We start from the raw sequence: 18,110 nt of genomic DNA, 5'->3' as shown, positions 1-18,110 counted from the left end.
CGATCGGTTTCCTCAAATGGTTTGAGTTACCCTAACTTTTTGATCTTTACAGCGTATACCAGCCTTAAAGTTGTACTCAACATAACATAATTAAATCAATCACAACCCCACTGTTAATAAAACATTTAACAGTAAGAATTTCAGGTTCAGGTTTTCAGGTTCAAGAACTGTGAACACTTACATGTGTAACAAAAATGATAAAAGAAGATCTTGAATCAGTACAGCAAAATACTGTTGCAAGATTTTAACACATTACAATAAAAGTACATGAATAATGATGTGTTAATATGTAAGCTAAACATTACTATATTATGAACTAATGATGAGTTACTGTATGTAATCATGAATTTACTTTTATGAATAACGGCTACCTTATTTACTTGTCAGTACATGCTTGTTTGTTAAGTAATGTAGTTTATGCTTATTTTAATCATCATGAATAATATGTTAATATATAATTATATTATGACTTTAATTTAAACATCATCATTTTCTCTTTCTTAACTACTCATGAACTTAAGTACATCCATCTGTGTTTACACTGAATAACAATGGAAAAGTGTTCTGTCAACATCAACATCAACAGTTTGAATGAACGCAGGAGTTCATTAGTAGTTGAGGATGAGTTAATTACGATGTGCCCCTTCAAGTAAAGTCATGACATAATACATTAACAGCTTATGAATTCATCTTAGTTACATTCAGCTTAAACTTAAATGTTAATTAATACATTAGTTAACAAGCATGTACGAACATGTAATCATGGTAGCCGTCATTTATACATGAACTTATGTGGCACATGTTGTAGTTAAAGTTAGTTCATGATTAGAGGATGCCTTAACTCATCATTAATTCGTAGTAAAGTATACATCATTCTTCATACTATTATTGTAGTTTTACCGGTTATATGACTATATTTAATATTATTTTTTAATAATTCCAAATTATTACCCCTCTCTGTGAAATTTTCATTTATTAAAAATATTACTGCTGTTTAGAGGAGAGCAGATTTTTTCAACATCCTTTTCAACATGTCTAATACCTATTTTTTTCCATCTTTGCCATGTTGAAAGATTTTAATTACATATTTTACTAGTTATTTTGCAAAATACTAGTATTCAGCTTACTGTAATGATATTTCATCTAGACATAGCTATAAAAATACCTATAAAATAATAATTATTCTTTACATTTGTATATTGCTATAGACAAATTAGCGGTTTATAAACATTCAAAATTAACGTTAAACTGAGCGGCTTTGTCTGACAGGTCCATTTGTGATAGCACCCTCCCAATGGATATTGGATAAGATGAAATGGCCAAGCATCTAGCCCAAAATATACACATATCACAGTAAAGCTCCAAGTGATTTTACACGAGAGAAGTTAAAGGCCTACAAGTCCTTGGATGCCAACAATTTTGTTCTGTGTAGTCATGTGCAAGAAATAATGTTCCATCATTACCAGATTCAAAACTTTGTAGAGCTAAAAACTGAGGTTCTGCCTAGCCAAAGACAAGGAAAATAGACGGAGCTATGCAAGACCTGGGTAATCAAAATGACTGCATTCTGACAGCGAACTGCACCTGTACGGCAGGGTATGTGAACTTACATTTTTACATTTCATTCTAAGCATTCAGTTTCCGCAGTTTAATTCACCATATTCAACTGTTTTTGCTGAAATCATTGCTGCAATCAAAAATGAGTAATGTATATGACTCAGCATAGCATGGACTTACCTAATGTGAAATAAAAACTGCAGAGTCGAGCATTTTTAATTAGGTCCTCACTCCATTCAGCTTTCTTTTAGTCAAAGACATCTGCGGTTGGCATTAAAAGCAGTGTGGTGTATAGTAAAAGTTACATTTTCTATTTTTGGCATCCTTCCAATTTGGCATGCGACTGCACAACACGACACGTTCGCTATTACAACTGATCTTTTTTTGCAACCGGGAACCCATGTGACGTACATTGGTAATACCTCTATAGGTTAAGTTAACAAACAATTTCTCTTCTGTCTTTTGTAAATTTTGCAGTGTGCATTAAATATGAGATTTATTATGGTTTAATGAGGTGTAAGTTGTTTGGTAACCTTAATGTATAGTTTTACCAATACACAAGTGAATGGCCACAGTGATTTGTTCTGTAGCCAACAAATCTAGTTTATTAAAGAGACTGATAATATTGACCTTTACTTTTTATTTATTTATTTTTTTGTTTGTTTTTTGCTTTTATTCAAGCCAAACTAAAAAAAAGACTTTCTTTAGAATGAAAAAAGTATACAGTATAACAAATACTGTGAAATCGTCCTTGCTCTGTTAAACATCACAAAAGGAGGCTAATACTTTTGTCTTCAAATGTAAATATATTTGCAAATCTGTCATAATTCACATAATAATCTCGCCTGCATGTGAAGTCAACACATAGTGGAGTGTGAACGGAGACCCATGGCGAGACCCTCTTCCTCAACAGTCCCTGGTTATTCCTTCAGTGGTCTCTCCCTCCCTCTTCTCCTGGATTCACACAGTGAGCTCAGTCTGAAGCCCCGGTTATTGCTATCATCACCCTGAACCGATAATTAATCTGTAACCAAACTCTCCTGCTCACAAACAACACCTAAGCTTCATTTAAACTTTGCTTCTCAACATGCAGGCTTAGCGAGTCATTTCAATTTTAACTTTGATGGATCATCTGAATGCTTAGGGACTTGACATTTCAAAAGCTTGCAATGATCTCTAGCAGCCTTGTGGTTTGTTTCATCAACATTTGTTCATAATATTGACACTTTGCTTTACAAATCCTGTCATGCAATATGTGTTGTGTCATCCTTACATTATTTAGTTACAGTGTTACACCATATGACACTGGCTATTTTGTGGACAGGTTAGTTTTTGCTTCCTGCTGTCTGTCAGTCAGTGTCCAGCTTTATTGGACAAGATGCTCTGAATGTATGTTCTATCATACATGGTTTGGAATGAAGAAATCTTGTAGTATAATAATATATAAATGTTTTGGGCTGGTTTTTATTTTCAGTTTTAATTGAAATACTTTTTGTAATGTGCTGTTTACTCTATATTGATAGTATGTTTATCATTTATTTATTGTTCTGATGTAGTTTGTAACATTTATTTTAGTGCTTCAACTTCTTACAAGTCAGTAGCAAGATGGCAGCCATGTTGTGCCTACTACATACCAGCTGATTGTTGGAGAGGATACAGAGTGATGAAGCCAATGATATGCAAATGGTTAGGAGGCCATGGTGCCGGGGTGAAACCCCTACTCTTTTTCGAAGAACGTCCTGGGAATTTTAATGACCACAGAGAGTTAGGACCTCGGTTGGACGTCTCATCCAAAAGATGGTGCTTACTGAGCAATATAGAGTCTCCATCAATATACTGGGGTATTAGGACCCACACAAACCACAGGTTGAGTGTCTCCGGCTGGTCTCACTAACACCACTTCCGGCAGCAACCTGGCTTTCCCATGTGGTCTCCCATCCAGATACTGAGCACAGTCCTGTTTAGCCTCAGTATGTAATCAGTTCTTTACATCTTCCTCGTCACTTATTATTAGATTGTTTGTTTAAATTTTGTAAATTTGTTGTAATTTTGTAAAGTTCTTTAGTATTTTTTATATTAGTTAGGTCCTTATTGTTTCTAATTTTAAGCTTAATTTTGACACTCAACTTTCATCAGTTGCTTGTCAAGACAGTATTTCAATATTTTAGTGTTAATCAAATTATATTAATTGTATTACATGGGTTTGAAAAAATAAAATTTTCTAAAAATATTACACTTTAGATGTTATCTTATACTTCAGGCCTGTAGGAGGGGTTCGAAAGAGCCACCCCCTACTGACAAAGTTCAGAAAATGACCCCTATATGAGCCAATTTATCCCATTTTTGACTGCTATGACATCATAAACTGTGAACTATTTCAATACAAATAGGCTTTAAAACAAAAAAAAAAATAATTATTCAAGAGACCAAATTCTGACTGAAAAAGGTTGAATGAGCTGGCCAGTTTATTATAAACTATTTTTTTAATGATGGATGATCAAAAAAAATGTATTCAAAAATAAGTATTTTTTCATATTTATTTATCAAAAAAAAAAATTAAATGCTTATCTCAAATAACAATTTTTGAAACTATATTAACTTACAGTTAAAATCCAAATTTTTAAATAAATACTTCATAAAACAGTATGGTAAGCACTTTGTATTGTAGGAAATATTTTTGGTGCATCAAAAAAATGTGGTTATATTCACCATCCTTCAAGTTGATCTTGTAAATATTAGTTCTTAAAATGTCACTAAAATGCCTAACTGAATAGAAAATGAGAGGGAAAAAGAACTATCCTATTCAATAGACTGTACTGTAACATTTCTTATTGTCATTTAATAAATATAATTTTCATCATCATTTATATTTTAAATATTACTATCTTAATTTTAACATTATACATTATATATACTGTATAATAGTATAATTCATCATTTAAATAGATAGATATTTATTTATTTGTTTATTTAGTTTTGTACTATTATTAATTTTAATTAACCCTGGTCCATGTTTGCCCTCAGTAGATTAAATACAGTTTTTCTTTTTAATTTTGCATCACTTATTTATCCTTCACTCTTTGTGCGTTTCGTACAACTAAAACATTAACATTTCAGTTTGCAACGTAAGGTCCCTTTAAACCACCCGCGCGCGCGCACACACACACACACACACACACACACACACACATGCACACAGCGATACAAACACACGCACACAACAAAGATATTTTGAGAGTGCCATCTGCGATCGTGCCAACGCAGACTGAAGTTCCTGTAGATGTCTCTCTTGTTGATCAATCCTTAATTATTCCCTGGACTCTTCTTCTGGCTCACTGCCCTTCAATCCCACACTCTTAATTACTTTTTTAAAAGAGAGAAACAAACAATTATGCAAAGATCTTCCCTCCCTTTATTTATGGAGGAATACCTCTGGGAGGAGGAGTGGGGCAAGAGTGAAGTTAATAAGTGCTCATCCTTCTCTTTTCTTTGTGAGATAAATGAATTGATAAACAAAAACGCCCTCTCCAAACTTGCGGCTTGACAGCAGGCAGAGAGTCCCAGGAGGCATTGCAGCATCAGTGGATTTTGGTCCCAGATCTTTGTGATTGGATAGATTTTGGGCACCGGCGTGCCCGCGAGGCACAATCGGACTCGGCACTGCTGGAATCTCTCGCCCGGTCGATGGGGCTGTGTTTAATGGCTGCTGTTGTTTCCTGCTTGTACATCATAGAGTTGAATGAATTAGATTTGTGGCCTCTGCGGCTCGCGGATCATCCATGAATAAATATTACAGCGTATATTTATGACGTATTGATTTGCCTCTGCAATGTGATTATGTGGAGCTGGCGCTTTGCAGGTCGAAGTGCACTGCTCTGAAGGAGACCGCCGAACTATTAGCTGAAGTCGCTGTGACTTTGGTTAGGTCATCGCTCATTAATATGAGGTGGTTTCAACAAGCCACCTTTTATACCTCAGATGACCGCACTAATTAAAACAGGAATCTCTTTCTCTCGTTTTCTCCCCCCTCCTCTCTAATAATCCATCTCGGTACAAAGTCTTTTGCAGTCCTTTCTTTAATGCCTATTACTTACATTCCATTAAAAAGGCAGTTAGGGGGGACTGTCTCAGGAGCCAAGGCTATAGAAAACTAAAACTAAGTAAAACTGTTGGCTAAAAAAAAAAATGTTAACTGAAATGGAATAAAAGTTCACAATAAATTAACAACTAAAACTAAAAGAAGAGTCAGATATAATTGAAATGAAGCAATAATAAGTTAAATAAAGAGTTTTCAGAATTAACAAGCAATTGTTCAGGTGGAAAATCTGACCTGCAACTGTTTAGAGAAGTACCTGCAGGTGCTTAAAATGTATTTATTTTGTAAATTTCCCAAAACAAATAATAGTAACAAACTAGACATGTTTAGCTACACTTTTAAAAAATGTGTTATTTTACATGTTTTTTTCCGGCAGCTGGGGTGCTGGGGGCTGTTAAATTACAGCAATTTACTTTGAAATAGCGGCCGTTAAATAACAGTAATTTACTGTAAAATAGTGACCATTAAATTACAGCAATTTACTGCGAAATAGCGGCCGTTAAATTACAGAAATTTACTGTAAAATAGTGGCCATTAAAATACAGCAATTTAATGTAAAATAGTGGCCGTTAAATCACAGAAATTTACTTATATTTAAATTTCCGGTAAACTTCTGTCTTTTAACATCTGTTATTTTACGGTAAATTTCTGCAAATTAACCCAAGCTGCCGGGAGGAAAAAAAAGGTAAAATAACAGAATCAAGAAATATGTATTTATTTATAATATTCTTCATAATTTGTACTTTTAATTGTTTAAATTGCTTTTGTTGACTTACCATTCTGTAGTTTTGGGTTCTGTGTCTGACAGTTCAAACTATTGTTTTTCTGTTATTTTAGAGGTTTATCTTAAGCTGTGCATTAAAATTGGCTTTGGTCTGCACTGTTACTATTGCTCACACACTATTGTACACTTTAACTCTGTTAAAGTAGAATTACTCAAACAAAAACTGATACCAAATATATAAAATTAAAACAGAAAAGTGTTCACCAAATTAAACTAAAAACTGAACTAAAATGTACAGCAATTTATAAATATATTAAAATGAGAACAAATTAAAAATGTAAAACTTTAATAACCTTGATTGTGGGAAAACCTAATATACTGCCTTTAAGAATACACGTATGAGGTGTAATGTTTAAATGAACTCCCAGGATGCTAGCTTAATATTATGGAGACCTTTCCCTGATGTTTCCTACATTAGCATACTGGTGTATTCTATTTAAAGAAAAAAAAAAACTGGACCACTGAGAATAAATCCAATCAGACCCTCAGTGACCCCCTTCCACATTTATACAAGAATTGTGAGGCATTCAAAACTCAATTGGGAATGCTTAATTATATTCCAGACCAGTTCAATTTTGATTTTGAATAGACAACCAGCAAATAGAAACAATGGCTTCATGCACACTGTAATGTTACAGAATGATTGAATTCAAATGTTGCATTTGATCATCTTGCGCATTTGATATCCAAAATCGTGCAACCTGGGACATTTTATGATTTTATTTACCATCAATAAAGGCATTGTGTTTTGTTTCTGTTTCCAAAGTTGCTTCATGGAGCACACTCAAAGTGTTGACATATCTAGACTTTGTTGAGCATTTCAGGCTTTAAAACTATTGATTGAGTTAAGTAGACAACTTAAGGTTGAAATATTTTAGTGTTTGGTTATTTATTTTCAATATAAATGTTTGAGCTTAATATTGTAATGGCCTTGTTATAATTTACTATGGTGTTTATACTAGTAACATCTGGCAACATGAATAGATACAAAAATGTTTCCCTTTGATTTTTTTTTTTATTTGTTTTTGTTTTGTATACAAAAAAATGGCACAACTCTGATACATATTTAAATGGTTCATCAATAAACCCCCAATTTATCTGGAATGAACTGCCAACTTATCCATCACTTATGTTTTTATGCAGCGGATGCCCTTCCAGCTGCAACCCATCAATGGGAAGCATCCATACACACTCATTCTCACACATACACTATGGACAATTTAGCTTACCCAATTCACCTATACCACATGTCTTTGGACTTGCAAACTCCACACAGAAATGCCAACTGACTCAGCTGTGGCTCGAAACAGAGACATTCTTGCTGTGTGGCAATCGTGCTACTCACTGCTTTTTTTTTACCAATATTTATTACTTTTAATTGCTATACTTTTACCTTGATATATTTATTAATATAAATTACTAAACTGTGTGTGTGTGTACAGAACAGAATAAAGCCACGAAAGGTCAATTTAAAAAACTAATTCATCTGCAAGTATGTAGAAATAATGCATAATACATTTATTAACTGTAAAAGTAAATAGACAAACTTTGACCTGTTTAAACCTTTTTTAAATGATTAAAATAAAGTCTTGCTTTTTTTAAAAAAAAGTTGTTTTAATTAAATAAATTCCACTTCATAACATGAAAAATTCCAGTTCAACAAGAATTCTGAATGAATTCTTTCAGTTTTATTCAGTTTTATCTAAAATGTTAGAAGATACCAGTCTGCTTCTGTGGTGCACATTGGTTATGATCTCTGGTTATGATTCGCTTTTCTGAAGGCATTTTGAGAAATAAATAGCTCTTAGTTTAATTAAAAAAGCACAAAAAACTCAAGTCATAAGTGGTGCAACCTGCTTTATATATTTGTTGCGCATTGTAGTGCAGCAAAACATCTCTGATTTCTCAGAAAAGTCCCGTCTGGCTTGTTTAAAGTAGATTATTAATAGCTATGGGCTTGCACAATGTTAAACAGCTCAGCCAATTACTCAGATAGAACAAAAATGTTTTGTACAGTATTCTGCATGCATAATATCTGCAACAGTTTGGGGCCCCCAAGTGGTCAGAGACCCCGAGCCATTCTATGCCCCATTGGACTGTGTGTGCGTGTGTTTGTTTGTTTATTTGTCTGTGATGTCTGAGGTGTCCAATGTGTAGCAGTGTTAATGAAAATAAATGTGTGTGTAGAGAGGGGGCGTGGAACAGATCGATAGGTTAGCATCACGAGGGCTGGGATAGGGGGTGATTATTGCTGATCGGGACCCGCTGGAGATCAATGGCTCCCGCTCTGAGGCTTATCCTCTGATGGATGCTCTTTTGCATATAATCTGTCCTCAGAGAATAAAGCTATGAGACATGTTCATTTAACCTCATAGTGATGGCACAGGGCTCTTAAAGGGATAGTTCACCCAAATGAAAAATGAACATTCTGTCATCCATTAATAAACCTGTAGGAGTTATTTTTAAGGCTTGTATTTTGAAATATCCCTTAATGTGTGCATGTTTTGTATTATTTATTTTTCTTTATTTTTATTATTATTATTATTATTATTATTATTATTATTATTATTATTATCAAAAAATAAATATATTTTTGTTTTGAATAATATAATATATAATATAATATAATATAATATAATATAATATAATATAATATAATATAATATAATATAATATAAAACGTTGTTAAGTCAGACATCAGACATGGACCTTCAGCATGCACTGGAGTGGTTTGCTGCTGATTGAGACGTGGCTGGGAATCAGCACCTCCAAATCTGAGGCCATGGTGCTCCACCGGAAAAAGGTGGTTAGCCATCTCCAGGTTGGAGGAAAGTCCTTACCCCACCTTTGTGGTAAAGGAGGAGCTGAGCTGAAAGGCAAACGTCTCAATTTACCGGTCAATCTACGTTCTTAATCTCACTTATGATCATGAACTTTGGGTCATAAACGAAAGGACAAAATCTCAGATACAATCGGTCGAAATGAGTTACCTTTGTAGGGTGGCTGGTCGCACCCTTATAGATAAGGTGAGGAGCTCTGTCACCCGGGAAAAGTTTGGAGTAAAGCCGCTGCTCCTCCACATCTAGAGAAGTCAGCTGAGGTGGCTCGGGCATCTGTTTCAGATGCTTCCTGGACGCCTACCTAGGGAGGTGTTCCAGGCATGTCCCACCGGGAAGAGGCCGCGGGGAAGACCCAGGACACGCTGAAGGGACTATGTCTCCCAGCTGGCCTGGGAACGCTTTAGGATTCCCCGGAGGAGCTGGAGGAAGTGTCTGGGGAGAGGGAAGTCTGGGGTTCTCTCCTAAGACTGCTGCCCCTGCGACCCAGCTTGAAAAAACAGATGACAAGGAATGAATGCAGGAGAGAATAAATATAAATATATAAATAAATATATATAAAATTATATAAAACACAAACCTCCATAGTTTTGGTTTCAATAAATTTCACTGGTTAGAAACATGCCCACTGAAATCATGAAACTTATTTAATGTTTTTTTCCCCAAGTTTTTATCCTGGTTATTAAAATATGGATGAACAATTGTGTTATAATAATAATAATAATAATAATAATAATAATAATAATACCAGAATAACAAAATATTTTAAGTTATTATAACAATTGTGTTATAATAATAATAATAATAATAATAATAATAATAATAATAATAATAATAATAACAGAATAACAAAATATTTTAAATTATTATAACAATTGTGTTATAATAATAATATTATATATAATAATAATAACAGAATAATAATAATAACAGAATAACAAAATATTTTAAATTATTATAAAAGTGTTTTATAATAATAATAATAATAATAATAATAATAACAATAATAGTAATAGTTATTATTATTATTATTATTATTATTATTATTATTATTATTATGAAAAGCTCACTTTGTACAATGATATATCTGTCACTTTATTTAAGCTAAGAAAACTTTTTATACATGCTTTAATTTACTTTTGATTTCACACAAAACAGCAAAATCCTTTTTAAAACGGTCTAAGTACTTATGCTATATTCCTTCAAGATGTTACCAAATTCATAATGTCATGTTTAATATAGCTAATTTTACGTTCATGAGTGAATTCTGTGAATCTAATAGCATTGTACACAGATATAACAAAAAGAATAGTGTCAAAAATGTTGGCACTCCTTTGAGTTAGACTTTTACCTGTTTTGCTGACTTTAAGTTATAACTAATATCATGATACTCGGTTAGCATGTACTTGCCATATGAATTTTACTTAACAAAATGTGGAAAAAGAATCAACAAAATATAAGTTTCCCCAAACACATCAGCCATTCGCCAGAAAGCAAATAGCCCCTTCTTAAAACTCACACCATTGGTTGAACCAATGTTGCTATGTTGGGCCAGTTGCAGATTCTTAAACAAGCAGAACAGTTTTTTTTGTTTGTTTGTTTGTTTTTCACTTTAGAAAAATAAACCTGGATCATTCATACTCTCTGAACACTAAACTGAGATAAACTGAAGGATATAAAGAGACAGAAAAGACATCAACATCTTTATCCTTTCAAAAAACCTAATGCAATTCAAGAAACAGCCTCATATTTCACATCTGATTACGTTTAACTGAAAGAAATCCATCTGGATCAACAGTGACTAAGCTTGAACAGCAATGCTCAACAACAGAGAACATTCACAGATGCAAAGGTTTAATAACATCTTCAATGTTGAATGAAATCAGTCATGATTAAATAACAAACAGCATAAAATAAAATATGCGCACGAGCACCTTCAGGAGGTTGAATACCATTTTGTGTGTGTGTGTTTAGGTATGTGTGTGCGAGGTTGTGATTCTACACACGGTGATTCTTTCAAGTGCACTTGACATTTCATGTGTTGCCAGGCACAGTGGGCCACATCTGTTGCCTTTGCATTATTGTTTTCAGAGAGCACTGACTCCTGCCATGATACTAACATAATCCTCTAATAACAAACAAGGCATCAGAGTTCTGCTGCTGTTTACTTCAGCCCATACTATTCATGCAGGCCTTTTGATCAGTGCCCATGACCAACAGCCTTCGCACAGAAGGAAATGCTGTCATGCTGTTCCAGTAAAAGCTGCTAATTCACAAACACTTGATTATTGTTGTGAATTGTGTTCATATGATGTCGGTCGAAGCGCCCAGCCAGCAGCACTCTTTCAGAATCAAGGGCCAGATTCAAATGAGACATTCAAAAAGGAAACTTTTCGGTAGTTTTTCTTCTTACTTTCCAACTTAAAGTTGGAAACAAAATGGAAGTAGCAAAATGGAAGTAGCAGATATTGTATTGTGACATATTATAAATCTAAGTCAAATGGTCCATTAAGTTTTATACATCAGTTGTAAGCATACATATTGATTTAAGTGTATGCATTGATTATTTATTCATTCATTTTCCTTTGGCTTAGTCCCTTATATATAAGGGGTTGCCACAGCTGAATGAACCGCCAAATGTTCTGGCATATGTTTTGCAAAACGGAGACCCTTCCAGCTGCAACCCAGTACTGGGAAACACCCACTCTCACATTCACACACAGTTTATCCAATTCACCTACAGCGCATGTCTTTGGACAGTGGGGGAAACCAGAGCACACAAAAGAAACCCATGCCAACACGTAGAGAACATGCAAACTCCACACAGAAATGAGCCAGTCTCTGAGCCACCGTGCCGCCTATAGATGAATCACTTCCAACGTAATAGAATAAGATTGTTATTATTTCATGTCAACTAAAACAAAAAAGTGTTTTAATATTTAGCATTTTGAATATTTATAAACATCTGTTCTGGAATTCTAGCCACCATTAAGGCTTGATGTGTATTTTTGTTTGTACATGATGCTAACAAATAGTCCTCAAGAGGGTGTAAGAGTCACATTCATATATCTGACATTAATTGAGGTAAATTCCTGACATTATTGAGGTAAGATCTGGTAGGAGGATTGAATTGAGAATTGATTTGCTCAGCAATAGTGTGCAAATGATCACTTCTATGTGACTTGAAGAAAAACTCCTCTTTAATATGACAGTTATTACAAATCACACCATAGTAACACTGCAAATGCATCTGAACTCCATGAGCATTTTGAAATGCAACATATTTGTAGCTTTATTGGATTTTTGTCTTTCAGATTAAAATTCTATGTTCTAGCAAACATGTTTTAACATAATATTTGAGATCATCCTTATGAATATTCATGGGATTCTCATGTGTACTGTGTACAGTCAAGTGTCTGACTGATCTGCTAATATTGCACAATAAATGTGGCCTACGTTATAATCTCTTCTCAACAATTTATCACATACTCTAACAGATAAAAGTAGTCACAGGCATTTATCGAAAAAAATTAAACGTTTCCATTTCACAATCAGACCTGATGTAATGCTTTCTTAGTGTTGGCAATGTTTAAACATGACTGTTTCGGGTGGAGATGTCACTTTTGGGGTGTGGTCCTCTGATAAATTAAAAGATTGGCCTTGAAGGACTTCAAATATCTCTGTTGAAAAATATGTGTCTCTACCTGCACTATCCTGTGTGTTTATATCCTTTATATTGACTGTATTTGCTGCCAATACAGTAAATGTTGTCGCAAGTTACAGTGCATACTGTGCTATACTGAGTCTTTACTGAACTTCTGCCCTTTCAAGGTGACTTACAATACCAGTCTCTACCATAGTAAAGCATCTGTTTACAAAACCACATGGCATACTGTAAAGTAAAATGCCTTTTTTGACGCCATATGTCTCCTTTCTTCGATAGGGATACATATTTTTTTATTGATTTATCTCTCTTGATCTGTTTACACTCTAAAAAAGGGTTCCTTCAGTTACTATATTGAATCATTTCTTTTGAGAGTATAGAAAAAGCAAATCTCTCTCTTTCACACACACACACACACACATACACACACACATACTTTGAACAATGTGTCTATTCTCAAATTTAAATTGCTCAAAAACTAAGGCCGCATTTACACTGCACTGTTCAGGTGACTCAATTCCGATTTTTTTCTCCTATGTGGCACAGATCGGATATAGCTCATATACGTGTAAGCAGGAACAAATCAAATGAATTCAGATTTACTCAAATCAGATTCAGACCTTGTTCATATGTGGAAACTTATCCGATATGAATTGGATCTGTGTTCTCGTGCCTGTACTTGTTTTGAACATGAAGATATTAGGCACTTTTTTGATGCCCTAAGCTATTCGTCGAGTCGTCTTTGAAAATAGTCCACAGGTTTGTCCTTGCAACTGGGATGTTTGGTTTCTAAATGTCGTTTTAATTTAGAAGGTTTCACGCTCTGTTGTGAGAGCACCTCACTACACACTGAGGTTTTAGGCCTTTTTTGTCGTCAGTATGTGTAAATCCACACTTTACATATTCAGGGTCGTACTTGCGCTTTGACATATTTGGTGCTATAAATGAAATTTCACGTGTCAAACGGTATGGTTGTCGCACGCATTTTAAAATAAAAGTCTGATATAAGCAAAATAAGTTAAAAATTAAACTTTTTTTTTTTTTTGACCACACACACGGGACCCAGCAGTTGAGAAACACTGGACTAGAAGAAAGGCAAAGTATAGAAATTGATAAAACCTTTGTGTTGTAAGGGTATGCTTTGTGGTCTGGGTTTGCTGTTGATGCAATTGAAAATGTATTGGAGTGTTTCTAAAAAAAAGCACAATTTTTGATTTGTTGTAAGATTAATTCCAAGAACAGTTTTGTTTTGTTTGTTTTTTTGCACCAAATCAAAAAATTGTACATTGAAAATAATGATACAATACCACAAACCAGTCACCGGTATTGGCCATTTGTAACCTGTTTATCCATCACAATTGCATAAATTCTTCATTGTGTAGAATCAGCAAGTTCCTCAAATATTTTACCCCATATTGACATGATAGCAATACACAGCTTTGGCACATTATAATATCAAAATAGTTCACCCCAAAATAAAAATAAACTCACAATTTACTCTCCTTTATGTGGCTGTAAACCTTTATAAGTTTATTTATTCTATTGAACCCAAAAGAAGATATGTTGAAGAAAGCTAGAAAACTGTACTAATTGATTTACATAGTAGAAAAAACAGATACTTTTGAAGTCAATAGTTACAGGTTTTCAGACTTCAATATATCTTCTTTTACGTTCAATAGAAATAAATTTAGGATGACTGATTAATTAATTTATGTATTTATTTTGGTGAACTACTCCTTTAATTTGTCGCTGCTTTTTTCAGCTTAAAAACAACTCTGACCATTCTCTTCTGACCTATGGCATGAACAAGGCATTTCTGACCGCTCACTAAAATATTTTGTGACAAAAAAAGATGATTTTGCTGACATTTAAACATTATAAGGCTGAACGGCATGAAATGCCATCAGTCTACAGAGATTTAATTTCTCTGTTATAATCGGGAGAACACAATAATTAACCTCGAACAAACCAAAACAACGCAAACACTACCAGATTACTGTTGTGTTTGCGATAAGGAAAAACACATGCAGGTATTTCTTCTTTCTTTCTTTCTTTCTTTCTTTCTTTCTTTCTTTCTTTTTACTGAACTAGTCTGCAATAGCTAAAACAGGAAACTCATTAGAAACAGATGACCATCTCTGGTTTTAAAACTTTAAGATGAGTCCCATCTCACACTCAACACACTACAATTACTATGGTATAAATACAGCACTACAACATAGAAAAGAGAGTGATCGAGTCACCAGTTTTATAATGATTAGATCAGCTGTAGTTCAAAATTATGCTGTATTTTTCTTCCTCTAAAGGTTTATTATGTAATCTCTGTCGCCATCTTGTGGATGGACAGCATCAACCATCTTTGGTCTGCTCGAGGACAGGCTAATGGCCGCCAATGCGCTGTCTCTCAGAAATGATAAATATTTAAAAATAGGCACTATCCTTATAAATAAACTTTATAGTTGCAATCTAAACAACTACATTCTCTACTAAAACAGCCTCAATAGTACATTATGTTGTCCAACAGCTGCAGTATTTGTCAAACTGTAGAGTGTCCTCTGCTTGGTGCTTTATGTGGGTGGAGTAATACACAAGGATGAAGGGTGAAGAGCCTGGATGAGTGCTGTTACTTGGAGAATATCACACGGCTATCAGCCAATCCAAGAACCAGACAGATCTTTTGTTTAAAGTAAAATAATATTACACCCAGTATAATTCCTGTAGGTACCTTATGAGACCTTTGCATTGGGGTAATTAAAACAAAGCAATGGCATTTGAAAAATGAGACCAAAGGGCTACCGAGTTCCAGCAGTACACACACAGGGTTATGAGTACCTTTAGATTCATGGCCAGATATCATGCAGATATTCAGTGCAACAGCACCCTTGCTCGTGATATTTCTTAATTGAGGAAAACATATTACGCTCGTTTCAAATCGGTTTCGTTACACAGCGAAACAAATGAGGCCATGCCAGGTCTTGAGTGGGCCGAGTTAACCGTCAAGTGTTAATGAGCACACACCTGATGACATCGCGATGACACCCCCGGTGGGCTTTAATTGGGGACATACAGATTAACAATCACAGAGGAAGCCAAAGGTGTGTAAACTGCATACGCGAGGATTGAGAGGCTCTGTCATCCGTCCAACACCCACTAGAAACCAATTCTCATTTTCACTTATGCAGAGTTAATTAGTCTCCACAGTGAGAGTAATGGGATAAATGCGCATCGAGGAAAACGAGAGCGAGAGAGAGTGAGAGACAGAGAGAGGGATTGTGTTTCCCTGACAGCTCGGCGGAGAGGACTGAAAAAGATCATTTGGTATGAGTGAGTGCCATCCCCAATTACTCCTTATTGCTTTTAGAGGACAGAGAGTAGGAGGCCGTAAATGAAATTCACGTGGCATGATGGCCGTTTTTATAAGTCCACCGATGTGAAGGTCACCGTGTGCAAGTCTGAATTAAATTTTGATTGATTTATTTACTGATAGGGTGTGGACTTTCATTTTCCTCGCCGGGGTCATTGGAGATGAGCACGATTTGTCTCTGTGTTCAACAATATCCGCACCGCTTAATACAGATCAGGATTTCATATTTCAGTCTTGTGTCAAGATGCGAAAAGTTCTTTGTTCAATTCCCTCGTGTTGTTCACAGTCGTTTACTGGCAGGTTTACAACTTGGTGGGGCTATGTTTACACAGCAGCAGTCTTATACTGCTGGCTAACACTACTTCATTCTTCTTTCTCTTGGCCAGAGGAGAACTGGCTGTTATTATTTATTTATTTAGTCCTGTTATATATTAAGTGTGTACTTTGACTGAAATGAATCATTTATTACAATGTACTTATACATGTTTTTACATTGTACTTTTGCCTGATTAAATACCTGCATGTAATTACAAATGTACTTCATTACTGTAACTACATTTATAATTTCACTCAAAAAATAACTTATTTAAGCTACTTATTTAAAATGAGCTGAAACTACACATTTCTTAAGATTTTATTAGGGACAACTCCATTGGTTTATGTTCAATCCAACTAAATTTGTAAAAATGATTGAGTCAATTTAATCAATTTATGTTGGGATAACATGATGGAATTGTGTGAAACCCATCATTTTTTACAGTATACATTGTTCAACCCAGTCTCATTCTCATTACGTACCCCTATATACATTTCTGTAAAGAAACGGAGCTATATTTTTTTTGCAGTTTTTGTTTTCACGAATCTGCCAGAGGCAGTATGTGTCAACACAATCTCACGGCAATTCGTAACTTTTTGATTTAGTGGCTAATTCGTATGAATTCGTACAATCTAATTCGTACAATTTAGTACGATTTGCTCATCCCAATGACGATTGGGTTTAGGGGTGAGGTTAGGTGCCATGCCTCCTTTTTAAAATTGTACATTTTCATATGACTGAACTTGTACGAATTTATACGAATTAGCCACTAAACTGGCAAAACGTAAAATACTTACTTTTGTTCATGAGATCAGGCTGTATGTGTATGTTTTTTCAGATCTCAAATTTCTCTCACGAGTGCCATTCAAGCCTGCTGTTCTCGTGTAAATTCACCAGAGGTCACTGTCAACTGACTGACTGACTGACTGACCAATTTTCCCCACCCTCCCCCTTCCCTAAACCCAACCAGTAGTATATTGTAAAGCACCAATTACCCCTACCACCCACTTCCCTAAACCCAACCGCAGTGTTTTGAAAAGCAATCCAGAAAAATAAAAGCCCTTACCTGGTTTTTACAATGTTTACAGATTTTACCACATTCTCACCCTGTGATTTACTATTTTATTTTATTTTTTGACTTCTTATTTTGTCTTACCAGCTTTCTGGAATGGCTCTTTCCTGGACTCAAACCCTGTTGTCGCAGTCAACTCCACTCTGAACTCAAGTCTGCCGACATACATGTCAAACTACCAGACAAACTGGTAACAGTGGAAAAGCCGTCCACATGGAGGTAAGTGAAAAGGAACAGCATCATACCACCCTGTAGTGTTCATTTTAAAGACGAAATGCAGCCATACGTAGCTCTGGCTACATAATTAACAATCTCCAGAAACGTACATAGGGCTACATTTTTAGGATGAGCCAATGTTGACATTGTTGAACCATTCCTTACACCTTAACCTTTAAAGTATCTATATCGCCAAATCTGTCC

The 18,110-nt window shown here is 34.8% G+C and overlaps 1 protein-coding gene across 2 annotated transcripts in view; it reads left to right on the top strand.

Moving 5' to 3' along the window:
• Nucleotides 1–18,110, top strand: part of LOC100534815 (DELTA-actitoxin-Aeq1c-like) — a 339,260-nt gene that overhangs the window by 289,421 nt on the left and 31,729 nt on the right. For both annotated transcript variants that reach the window (XM_073935299.1, XM_073935296.1), the window contains one exon: nt 17,778–17,909. Coding sequence is in view for 1 of the 2 variants with exons in the window: in XM_073935296.1 (XP_073791397.1) it covers nt 17,778–17,909 (132 nt within the window). In the remaining variant the exon portion in view is untranslated. The remainder of the gene's footprint in view (nt 1–17,777; nt 17,910–18,110) is intronic.

This window comes from Danio rerio, chromosome 3 (assembly GCF_049306965.1).
Source record: "Danio rerio strain Tuebingen ecotype United States chromosome 3, GRCz12tu, whole genome shotgun sequence".
NCBI classification, from domain to species: domain Eukaryota; kingdom Metazoa; phylum Chordata; class Actinopteri; order Cypriniformes; family Danionidae; genus Danio; species Danio rerio.
Note: the sequence above shows the minus strand (reverse complement) of the source record. Positions and strands in the feature narration are given on the sequence as shown.